The 12,508-nt window shown below is 44.4% G+C and overlaps 1 protein-coding gene across 1 annotated transcript in view; it reads right to left on the reverse strand.

The window, feature by feature from the left end:
- Positions 1-9,916, reverse strand: part of LOC106594572 (TBC1 domain family member 15) — a 67,847-nt gene extending 57,931 nt beyond the window's left edge. Inside the window, exons 1-5 of the mRNA XM_045722408.1 lie at positions 9,409-9,916; positions 8,671-8,769; positions 8,508-8,579; positions 4,462-4,624; positions 2,380-2,605 (exon numbers count right to left, since the gene is read on the reverse strand). Of these exons, the coding sequence (XP_045578364.1) occupies positions 2,380-2,605; positions 4,462-4,624; positions 8,508-8,579; positions 8,671-8,769; positions 9,409-9,432 (584 nt within the window). The 5' untranslated portion in view covers positions 9,433-9,916. The remainder of the gene's footprint in view (positions 1-2,379; positions 2,606-4,461; positions 4,625-8,507; positions 8,580-8,670; positions 8,770-9,408) is intronic.
- Between the last annotated feature and the right edge of the window lie 2,592 nt (positions 9,917-12,508).

The following is a 12,508-nucleotide window of genomic DNA, read 5'->3' on the forward strand; positions in this document are numbered from 1 at the left end:
GGAACCTACAGGGGGGTAGCAGCAGAGAGGAACCTACGGGGGGATAACAGCAGAGAGGAACCTACAGGGGGATAACAGCAGAGAAGAACCTACAGGGGGGATAACAGCAGAGAAGAACCTACAGGGGGGATAACAGCAGAGAGGAACCTACAGGGGGTAGCAGCAGAGAGGAACCTACAGGGGGGATAACAGCAGAGAGGAACCTACAGGGGGATAACAGCAGAGAAGAACCTACAGGGGGGATAACAGCAGAGAAGAACCTACAGGGAGATAGCAGCAGAGAGAAACCTACAGGGGGATAGCAGCAGAGAGGAACCTACAGGGGGATAGCAGCAGAGAGGAACCTACAGGGGGGATAGCAGCAGAGAGGAACCTACAGGGGGGATAGCAGCAGAGAGGAACCTACAGGGGGATAGCAGCAGAGAGGAACCTACAGGGGGATAGCAGCAGAGAAGAACCTACAGGGGGGATAGCAGCAGAGAGAAACCTACAGGGGGATAGCAGCAGAGATAAACCTACAGGGAGATAGCAGCAGAGAGGAACCTACAGGGGGATAGCAGCAGAGAGGAACCTACAGGGGGGATAGCAGCAGAGGGGAACCTACAGGGGGGATAGCAGCAGAGAGGAACCTACAGGGGGGATAGCAGCAGAGGGGAACCTACGGGGGGATAGCAGCAGAGAGGAACCTACAGGGGGGATAGCAGCAGAGGGGAACCTACGGGGGGATAGCAGCAGAGAGGAACCTACAGGGGGATAGCAGCAGAGATAAACCTACAGGGGGATAGCAGCAGAGAAGAACCTACAGGGGGATAACAGCTACTTCTCCAATGAATGTATTCTGCCTTCTTCAGAGTTAACCATGTACCTGGTGTGGCTGTCCGTGATAAACATGAGACTTGAGATCCCCCTCTAGCCTCTCCCCCTCTCCCCCGGACACAGCATGCGTGTTTTTAGCTTTATCTTTCTACATTGCTGGAAAAGGTAAGCCCTAAAGTAAACATTTCAATGCTAGTCTAAAGCTGCCTGTTGTTTATGAAAGCATGTGACAAATAAAAATGCATTCAATTTTTCTGTTTTTAACTGAACCTGGCAGAGTGGAAGCAGAACAGAAACCACTTTCAGGATGTGTACCAAATGGCACCCTATTCCCTATGTAGTGCACTACTTTCTACCAAGGCTCATAGGACTCTGGTCAAAAGTAGTGCACTATATACCATTTGGGACACAACATCAGTTTCAAGGCCTCTTCACATGCGGCCACAGAACTAACCAGACCACCTGGTGTGTGGGCGCCAGGTCACTGTATTTTTACAGCAGAACAGGCTACATCTGGCTGGGGGGGGGGGGGTCATACTTTCATACAAGCAATCATCTCCAGCACTGGGAAAGACTTGACTTTCAATTCTAGAGCGATGTGTGTTCTGGAGTGCGTCTGTCCAGGGCGTGATAGCTCTGCTCTGTCCACTAGTGACTGTCTGTATAACCTGTAATTGTGTTCACCGTGGGACTGGGCTTGGGCCTTGGCTGACATAGGATAGTGGCCCTTTGAGGAACACAAAGATCACCACATACCCAGTGTTACCAGTGGCAATACATACAACACTATTCTCTGGCTTTTTCATTGCTAAAGTAAAAAAATATATAATTGAAAATTTGAATGAAGTGGAATGCATGGAATAAGTTGTATTAGACTCCCTCGCCTAGCCCCACTCCCTCGCCTAGCCCCACTCCCTCGCCTAGCCCCACTCCCTCGCCTAGCCCCACTCCCTCGCCTAGCCCCACTCCCTCGCCTAGCCCCACTCCCTCAGTTCTGTCTTTGAGAGACTAAGTTGAGTGTGTTTATGTCTTCTGTCAGCAGCATGTATCTCAACATGTATATTTACTGTCTGGTCTACGTACTGTGTCAGCAGCATGTATATTTACTGTCTGGTCTACGTACTGTGTCAGCAGCATGTATATTTACTGTCTGGTCTACGTACTGTGTCAGCAGCATGTATATTTACTGTCTGGTCTACGTACTGTGTCAGCAGCATGTATATTTACTGTCTGGTCTACGTACTGTGTCAGCAGCATGTATATTTACTGTCTGGTCTACGTACTGTGTCAGCAGCATGTATATTTACTGTCTGGTCTACGTACTGTGTCAGCAGCATGTATATTTACTGTCTGGTCTACGTACTGTGTCAGCAGCATGTATATTTACTGTCTGGTCTACGTACTGTGTCAGCAGCATGTATATTTACTGTCTGGTCTACGTACTGTGTCAGCAGCATGTATATTTACTGTCTGGTCTACGTACTGTGTCAGCAGCATGTATATTTACTGTCTGGTCTACGTACTGTGTCAGCAGCATGTATATTTACTGTCTGGTCTACGTACTCTGTCAGCAGCATGTACTTCCTGAGACAGTCCAGGAAGCCTTCACTACCTCCCTGGTGAAAGTGTAGGGCAGGCAGCTCAACCCCCATGTTGCGGTCTCTTAGGGTGAACACCAGGTAGGACCAGCCCTCCTCCTTCACCCTGACTGAGGCCAGGTCACTGAGACGGAAGAACAGCCGGGAACCCTTACTCTTCTCTGGGATGGGAGCGGGTTTAGGAGGAGCACCTGGAGAGAGAGATACAGGATATACACAGACATAGAAACACAATGAGGAGAGAGGAGAGAGAGATGGGGGGGGGGGTTTAGATACACAACACTACGCATGTACTCCCACACAGAAGAGACACACACACAAATTAGAGTATGTGTGTACTCTCTCTAGGGTATTTCCTAATGCAGAGAGACAAGCAGCACAACGTTCATGCCACACTTCATCTATAGTTGTATAGATCCATGTGTAATGCTTTTTAATTTGACTCGCTTGACATTTAAATGTCTGCAGCGCAGGAAGTAGCAGGAGGCCTGATTAATCCCCCAGCGGCCTGCTGGAGAAGATTGATCGTACTGTGGGAAAACAGAAGCAATTAGTCTCCTCTCCTCCAACCAACTTAATCAGGGTCGCTCCACTAAAGCAGCTTCTGGACGTTAAGAGGAGAGGTGATTTGGAATTCCAGCCAGAGAGGAGGGAGAGAAAATAAATAAATAAATAAATACATACATACATACACACAAATATATATACACATGAGAGAGCGCTGCACGCTTAACCTTGTTTAGTCTTGCCATGAAGAACCACAGAACGGCAAGGCCAAGAACAACAATTATGTTGCATTGTGGTTCCAGTACTAGACTTGACAGTTGAAAGAAACCAGACATTTTTCATTGCAGTAGGCTACAGGTAATGACAATATATCAGCTGGACAGGTAATGAATAGTGATATTTTGGCTCTCCATAGAGGAAGCATGATGATGCTAAATCATTGATATGTTCTCCATTACTTTCCCTGACTAAATAAAAGGTCAAATAAAATGGCCATTCTACTGTGGCCTACCGGGACTTACCGGGGCCTAACAGGGCCTACTGTGTCCTGCTCTGTTCTAGGGTGTCCTGCTCTGTTCTAGGGTGTCCTGCTCTGTTCTAGTGTGTTCTGCTCTGTTCTAGTGTGTTCTGCTCTGTTCTAGGGTGTCCTGCTCTGTTCTAGGGTGTCCTGCTCTGTTCTAGGGTGTCCTGCTCTGTTCTAGTGCGTCCTGCTCTGTTCTAGTGCGTCCTGCTCTGTTCTAGTGCGTCCTGCTCTGTTCTAGTGCGTCCTGCTCTGTTCTAGTGCGTCCTGCTCTGTTCTAGTGCGTTCTGCTCTGTTCTAGTGCGTTCTGCTCTGTTCTAGTGCGTTCTGCTCTGTTCTAGTGTGTTCTGCTCTGTTCTAGTGCGTTCTGCTCTGTTCTAGTGCGTCCTGCTCTGTTCTAGTGCGTCCTGCTCTGTTCTAGTGCGTCCTGCTCTGTTCTAGTGCGTCCTGCTCTGTTCTAGTGCGTCCTGCTCTGTTCTAGTGCGTCCTGCTCTGTTCTAGTGTGTCCTGCTCTGTTCTAGGGTGTCCTGCTCTGTTCTAGGGTGTCCTGCTCTGTTCTAGTGCGTCCTGCTCTGTTCTAGGGTGTCCTGCTCTGTTCTAGTGTGTCCTGCTCTGTTCTAGTGTGTCCTGCTCTGTTCTAGGGTGTCCTGCTCTGTTCTAGGGTGTCCTGCTCTGTTCTAGTGCGTCCTGCTCTGTTCTAGTGCGTCCTGCTCTGTTCTAGTGCGTCCTGCTCTGTTCTAGTGCGTCCTGCTCTGTTCTAGTGCGTCCTGCTCTGTTCTAGTGCGTCCTGCTCTGTTCTAGGGTGTCCTGCTCTGTTCTAGGGTGTCCTGCTCTGTTCTAGGGTGTCCTGCTCTGTTCTAGTGTGTCCTGCTCTGTTCTAGGGTGTCCTGCTCTGTTCTAGGGTGTCCTGCTCTGTTCTAGGGTGTCCTGCTCTGTTCTAGTGTGTCCTGCTCTGTTCTAGTGCGTCCTGCTCTGTTCTAGTGTGTTCTGCTGTGTTCTAGTGTGTTCTCTTCCACTCACCTTCTCCATTGTTGCTGGGTTTCTTCCTGAACTGAACAGTGTGAACCATGTCCCACTCTGTCTCACAGCTCAGCTGGTGCTCCACCTGCCTGGGAGGCTTGTCTCCTGGGTTTTGGTTTGTACCCTGGTGCCGCTGGCCCCATTCAAACACGGAGCTAGACTCCTGGGAGAGAGAATACAGGTATACTCAGACTCACCCAAATACGGTAGCATCTATATACAGTACACACACCAACCCATATACAGTACTATCTATATACAGTACACACACCTACCCATATACAGTACACACACCTACCCATATACACTACTGTTCAAAAGTTTGGGGTCACTTAGAAATGTCCTTGTTTTCCATGAAAACATACATGAAATTAGTTGCAAAATGAATAGGAAATATAGTCAAGACATTGACAAGGTTATAAATAATGATTTTTAATTGAAATAATAATTGTGTCCTTCAAACTTTGCTTTTGTCATAGAATCCTCCACTTGCAGAAATTACAGCCTTGCAGACCTTTGGCATTTTAGTTGTCAATTTGTTGAGGTAATCTGAAGAGATTTCACCCCATGCTTCCTGAAGCACCTCCCACAAGTTGGATTGGCTTGATGGGCACTTCTTACGTACCATACTGGTCAAGCTGCTCCCACAACAGCTCAATAGGGTTGAGATCCGGTGGCTGTGCTGGCCACTCCATTATAGACAGAACACCAGCTGACTGCTTCTTCCCTAAATAGTTATTGCATAGTTTGGAGCTGTGCTTTGGGTCATTGTCCTGTTGTAGGAGGAAATTGGCTCCAATTAAGCGCCGTCCACAGGGTATGGCATGGCTTTGCAAAATGGAGTGATATCCTTCCTTCTTCAAGATCCCTTTTACCCTGTACAAATCTCCCACTTTACCACCACCAAAGCACCCCCAGACCATCACAAACTGAAATGGTCCACACACAGACAGCATGGAGAAGAAGGCGCAACAGCGCCTCTTCAACCTCAGAAGGCTGAAGAAATTCGGCTTGTCCCCAAAAACACTCAAACTTTTACAGATGCACAATCAAGAGCATCCTGTTGGTCTGTATCACCGCCTGGTACGGCATCTGCTTCGCCCACAACCGTAAGGCTCTCCAGAGGGTAGTGAGGTCTGCACAACGCATCACCGGGGGCAAACTACCTGCCCTCCAGGACACCTACACCACCCGATGTCACAGGAAGAACAAAAAGATCATCAAGGACAACAACCACCCGAGCCGCTGCCTGTTCACCTCTCGCTACCATCCAGAAGGCCAGGTCAGTACAGGTGCATCAAAGCTGGGACCGAGAGACTGAAAAACAGCTTCTATCTCAAGGCCATCAGACTGTTAAACAGCCATCACTAACATTGACTGGCTGCTGCCAACATACTGACTCAATCTTTAGCCACTTTAATAATAAAAAAATTGGATGTAATAAATGTATCACTAGTCACTTTATATAATGTTTACATACCCTACACTACTCATCTCATATGTATATACTGTACTCTATACCATCTACTGCATCTTGCCTATGCCGTTCGGCCATCGCTCATCCATATATATTTATATGTACATATTCTTATTCATTCCTTTACACGTGTGTGTATAAGGTAGTTGTTGTGAAATTGTTATATTACTTGTTAGATATTACTGCATGGTTGGAACTAGAAGCATTTAGCTACACTCGCATTAACATCTGCTAACCATGTGTATGTGACAAATAAAATTTGATTTGATTGCCTCCACCATGCTTGACAGATGGCGTCAAGCACTCCTCCTCCATGTTTTCTGCGTCTCATGAATGTTCTTCTTTGTGAACTGAACACCTCAAACTCAGATTCGTCTATCCATAACCCTTTTTTTCTAAATCTTCCTCTGGCCAGTGTCTGTTCTTTTGCCCATCTCAAACTTTCCTTTTGAATTGGCCAGTCTGAGATATGGCTTTTTCTTTGCAACTCTGCCTAGAAGGCCAGCATCCTGGAGTCGCCTCTTCACTGATGACGCTGAGACTGGTGTTTTGCACGTACTATTTAATGAAGCTGCCAGTTGAGGACATGTGAGGCGTTTGAGAAACAAACTAGACACAAATGTACTTGCCCTTTAGCTCAGTTGTGTGCACCGGGGCCTCCCACTCCTCTTTCTATTCTGGTTAGAACCAGTATGTGCTGTTCTGTGAAAAGGGTTTTCTAATGATCAATTAGCCTTTTAAAACGATAAACTTGGATTAGCTAACACAACGTGCCATTGGAACCCAGGAGTGATGGTTGCTGATAATGGGCCTCTGTACGGCCATGTAGATATTCCATTTAAAAAAATCAGCAGTTTTTTAAAATGTCTAAGTGACCCCAAAATGTTGTACTATCTATATACAGTCCACACACACACACACACACACACACACACCCCTATATACAGTACTATCTATATACAGTACATAGTTCTGGCTGGCTGGCTGGGTAGGTAGTGGTACAGATAATTACAGCAAAGGCTGGAAATACTATGAGAGAGGCTATTCAAATTAAACCGGTTTTGACATAGAAAGAGAATATGGGATGTATTTTTTTTCTCCACAGAGAACCTAACTGACAGACATCTGTCCTGAGTGGCTGATAGAGAGACGAGAGTTAGTTTCTATGAAGAGATGAGCTAGCTATGTGTTTTCATCACGACCGGGATGAACCATATTAGATTCAGGAATCAGGATATACTTCTGGGCTTTGGTTTCCTGTTGCATCTCTACTCTCAGGGTTTTTATTTCAGTCAGAGATCACTAGAACATCTTTATTCTAGTGCAGCAGAGAAACAGATAGGAAACATGAAGCGATGCTGCTGTCACATGACCAAGGTGATTGGAGCCAGACTGTGGTTTGACAGTCATCATCGAGCTCTCAAGACAACTGATGTGTCACCATGGATACAGCCAAGCCAATATATAAAATGTGGAGTGTTGTCATCATAATTCTGACTAATGTTCCCATTAAGCTGTGCGGACACCGCGCAGAAGAAATATCAGCCCGTGCAGAGAAGCACGAGATTGAACTTCATAGAGTTTTCCCCCCTTTAGTTAACACTATCAACGTGTCCCTTTACTGTGGGAATTGTGATCGAATCAATGCGTTATTAGCCACTTTCAACACAACATACCGAAACAAAACGAATTGTGCAAGACTTAGTAGGCAAAACTATGCAAGAGATTTTCTTTTGTAGGCAGAACACATCGGTGTATGATTATTGTGTTGACAGGCACCACTCAGCCCGTACTCTACACAGACCGGTGGCACAACCAATCAGAGCTGCAGTAGGCCTATATAAACACACAATTATAAACTGGGTGAATGCTGATTGGCTGACAGCCGTGGTATATCAGGCCGTATACCACGGGTATGACAAAACATTTAGTTTTACTGTTCTAATTACGTTGGTATTAGCCCAGTTATAGATAATCTGTAGTCAGCAATAGGGGAGTGATTGCTTCCTACAAGACCACAAACCATGTACATTTCTATACATCTTTGAAACATGAGTCAGGTAAAGAGCTTTTTTTTGTCTTAAAGGGGCAGTTTTTTTTATTTTGAGACAGGCTTGAATAAGCTAAGTATCCAATAGGCAGAGGGGAGTATAATTTGTCTGATTCTCTGTAATAATGTCAGAATAATAAAGTGGTTTCTTGCATCAAACACCATTTCCAGTCACCACCTTGTCTAAAGGACAAGTGGATAAAACAGGTTCATGTCAAGACCTGCGTGTATTTTTTTCAAAAGTCTCATGGAATGTAGGCCTCATTGAACACCACACATTGGCTGCTACTGTAGGCTGAATGACAGAACAGCTATTTCCATGTTAAACAAATTGCACTGTCTGTATTATCAGCACCAGCCAACAGTTGTGGCCGAGCCAATTAGCAGTGTTTCTATATGAACGTACCAGTAAGATTGATAAGAGTCTAATCTTGTTAGTATTTTAATATATGTACACTTTGTTTATGATGACCTGAAACATGGAATATTAAATCTAAAGATATGCAAATGAAGTCTAACCTTGGCAGCACACAGCATGGCAGAGTGGTCAACATCTTCCATGGGTTTATATTCCAGCACTATGTCTCCATCCTGGTAGAAATGACGAGAATGAATGTTCAGTCTGATCTGTGGACATTATAAGAGGAAAGGATACATCTCATTGTGTTGCATATTGCCATACCTGGTCCAGGACACGCAGGAATCCTGAAGTGAGAGAATCCTGCTCCTCACTCCTTTCTGGGTTGGTGTGTATAAAAACTCCATCATGCTCATATAGAACCTGAGAGAGAAAGAGGGAAACGCATTCAGAGATGAATACAACTCATGTTATGTTGTTGTTGGAGACTTGGTAAACAAATAGGCCTAATGTACCTAGCTAGCTGGCTAACTTCATCCAAATCAAGTGCCGTTTGCATGTGACAATGTAATGGGATACATTTGCTGTATGGTTTACAATTTTGCTGGCGGCTCTTTGAACATTGACCAATTTAACATTCTGTCACCGTTCTACCTTTTCAGGAATGTGATGTTGTGGCTAGCTAGGTAGCTGGCTCAACCAACTTCCTGACAACTTTTAAACTGTTTTGCATGTTTGTTTTGGTGGTTGCTAGTAACGTTACAAGTTAGCTCAACTTGTCACTATGAAAGTTAACAACACGAGCCTGTTGGTATTCTGGAAGTCGACAGTTTCACAAGTAACTTCTTATGACCGCCAACCACTTCGACCTGTATCTGTTAAGTGGACAGGCAACTTCTACTGGCTAACGTTGGTTGTCAAGTGTCGCCCAGGGCTTTTTCAACTTCTAGCCAACTAAACTATTTACAAAACCTCACAGACAACATGATCCGTTTACAATGCGAACAAAACAAAGTATATAAAACATTTTTTTTAAATGCCACAAATGTGTTTTCTCACCACCTTAAATCCCGCTGAAGTCGCCATGTCGCCTGTCTCAGCTGACGACGACGTAGTAGGACAGGTCACGTGTTTCCACTAGAATACGTAACTAAATACTCACCAATGGGTGTTGCTGAATCCCTTTTTACATTCTGTTTTATTTCACCTTTATTTAACCAGGTAGGCTAGTTGAGAACAAGTTCTCATTTACAACTGCGACCTGGTCAAGATAAAGCAAAGCAGTTCGACAACATACAACAACACAGAGTTACACATGGAGTAAAACAAACATACAGTCAATAATACAGTAGGGGAAAAAAGTATATATGATATTATACACATTCATTGTAAACCAACGACTCAATTTACGAGATCATTGACATAGTTGAGTATATCTCGCATACAACAGAGATTATTAATTGAACTGTTTATTGTTCAAGCTTCCACTTCCGTAAACATCCGCCAGGGAACATTAGCCTTAACAGGGGTGTAGTCATTATCCCGATTTTGTTGCAAAACGTTTCGTAAACAGAACGAAACGGGGAGGGACCTACGTTAATCTGTCACATAGAATCTCTTGCTTTTTTCAAACTGTTTGGACTAATGATTACACCCAGCCGTAAGAAGTGGTGGCACCTTTGGACTTTGTCATAGGATGTTGTTTAACGTTTAATTTGGGGCTATTATTCCAGACAAAGGGTGAAAAACCCTGTACATATTCAGACAAATCATCAAATCAAATTGTATTGTCACATGTATCGAATATAACAGGTTCACCTTACAGTGAAATGCTTACTTACAAGCCCTTAACAAACAATGCAGTTTTATGAAAAAATAAGTGTTAAGAATTACTTACTAAAATAAACTGTAGTAAAAAAATAAAAAATAAAAAAAGAAGAAAATAGAAAAATAACAAATAATTAAAGAGCAACAATAAAATAACTGTAGCGAGGCTATACACAGGGGGTACCGGTCAAAGACTGGTGTTATACCGTAAGTGAGCAGGTGTTTAAATCAACTCTCTCTCTTCAATTCAAAGGGCTTTATTGGCATGGGAAACATGTTTACATTGCAGAAGCAAGTGAAATAGATAATAATCAAAAGTGAAATAGACAATAATAAACAACAAAAGTTTAAAAGGAATAGAGACATTTCAAATGTCATATTATGGCTATGTGCAGTGTTGTAACAATGTGCAAATAGTTAAAGTAAAAAAAGGAAAATAAATAAGCATAAATATGGGTTGTATTTACAATGGTGTTTGTTCTTCACCGGTTGCCTTTTTCTTGTGGCAACAGGTCACAAATCTTGTTGCTGTGATGGCACAACTGTGGTACTGTATTTCAACCAATAAATATGGGAGTTTTTCAAGATTGGATTGTTTTCAAATTCTTTGTGGGTCTGTGAATCTGAGGGAAATATGTGTGTCTAATATGGTCATACATTTGGCAGGAGGTTAGGAAGTGCAGTTCGGTTTCCACCTCATTTTGTGGGCAGTGTGCACATAGCCTGTCTTCTCTTGAGAGGCTGGTCTGCTGATGGCGGCCTCTCTCAATAGCAAGGCTATGCTCACTGAGTCTGTGCATAGTCAAAGCCTTCCTTCATCTTGGGTCAGTCACAGTGGTCAGGTATTCTGCCACTGTGTACTCTCTGTTTAGGGCCAAATAGCGTTATAGTTTTCTCCGTTTTTTCTTGGTTGATGAGCGGACCCCAGACCTCACAACCATAAAGGGCAATGTGTTCTATAACTGATTCCAGTATTTTTATCCAGATCGTAATTGGTATGTCGAATTTTATGTTCCTTTTGATGGCATAGAAGGTCCTTCTTGCCTTGTCTCTCAGATCGTTCACAGTTTTGAGGAAGTTACCTGTGGTGCTGATGTTTATGCCAAGGTTTGTAGATGGAATTTGTATTTGTGGTCCTGGCGACTGGACCTTTTTTAGAACACCATTATTTTTGTATTATTTATGCTGCAATAGTTTATGTGTCGGGGCTAGGGTCGGTCTGTTTTTTCTGGAGTATTTCTCCTGTCTTATCCGGTGTCCTGTGTGAATTTAAGCATGCTCTCTCTAATTCTCTCTATCTTTCTCTTCTTTCTTTCTTTCTTTCTTTCTTTCTTTCTTTCTTTCTTTCTTTCTTTCTTTCTTTCTTTCTTTCTCGGAGGACCTGAGCCCTAGGACCATGCCTCAGGACTACCTGGCCTGATGACTCCTTGCTGTCCCCAGTCCACCTGGTCGTGCTGCTGCTCCAGTTTCAACTGTTCTGCCTGCAGCTATGGAACCCTGACCTGTTCACCGGACGTGCTACCTGTCCCAGACCTGCTGTTTTCAACTCTCTAGAGACAGCAGGAGTGGTAGAGATACTCTGAATGATCAGCTATGAAAAGCCAACTGACATTTACTCCTGAGGTGCTGACCTGTTGCACCCTCGACAACCACTGTGATTATTATTATTTGACCCTGCTGGTCATCTATGAACATTTGAACATCTTGGCCGTGTTCTGTTATAATCTCCACCCGGCAGCCAGAAGAGGACTGGCCACCCCTCATAGCCTGGTTCCTCTCTAGGTTTCTTCCTAGGTTCTGGCCTTTCTAGGGAGTTTTTCCTTGCCACCGTGCTTCTACACCTGCATTGCTTCCTGTTTGGGGTTTTAGGCTGGGTTTCTGTACAGCACTTTGTGACATCAGCTGATGTAAGAAGAGCTTAATAAATACATTTGATTGATTGATTTACTGTCAGGGCCCAGGTCTGACAGAATCTGTGCAGAATATCTAGGTGCTGCTGTAGGCCCTCCTTGGTTGGGGACAGAAGCACCAGATCATCAGCAAACAGTAGACATTTGACTTCAGATTCTAGTAGGGCGAGGCCGGGTGCTGCAGACTGTTCTAGTGCCCTCACCAGTTCATTGATATATATGTTGAAGAGGGTGAGGCCCGGGTGCTGCAGACTGTTCTAGTGCCCTCACCAGTTCATTGATATATATGTTGAAGAGGGTGAGGCCGGGTGCTGCAGAATGTTCTAGTGCCCTCACCAGTTCATTGATATATATGTTGAAGAGGGTGAGGCCGGGTGCTGCAGAATGTTCTAGTGCCCTCGCCAGTTCATTGATATATATGTTGT

The sequence above is a fragment of the Salmo salar genome, chromosome ssa07 (assembly GCF_905237065.1).
Source record: "Salmo salar chromosome ssa07, Ssal_v3.1, whole genome shotgun sequence".
Taxonomy (NCBI): Eukaryota; Metazoa; Chordata; class Actinopteri; order Salmoniformes; family Salmonidae; genus Salmo; species Salmo salar.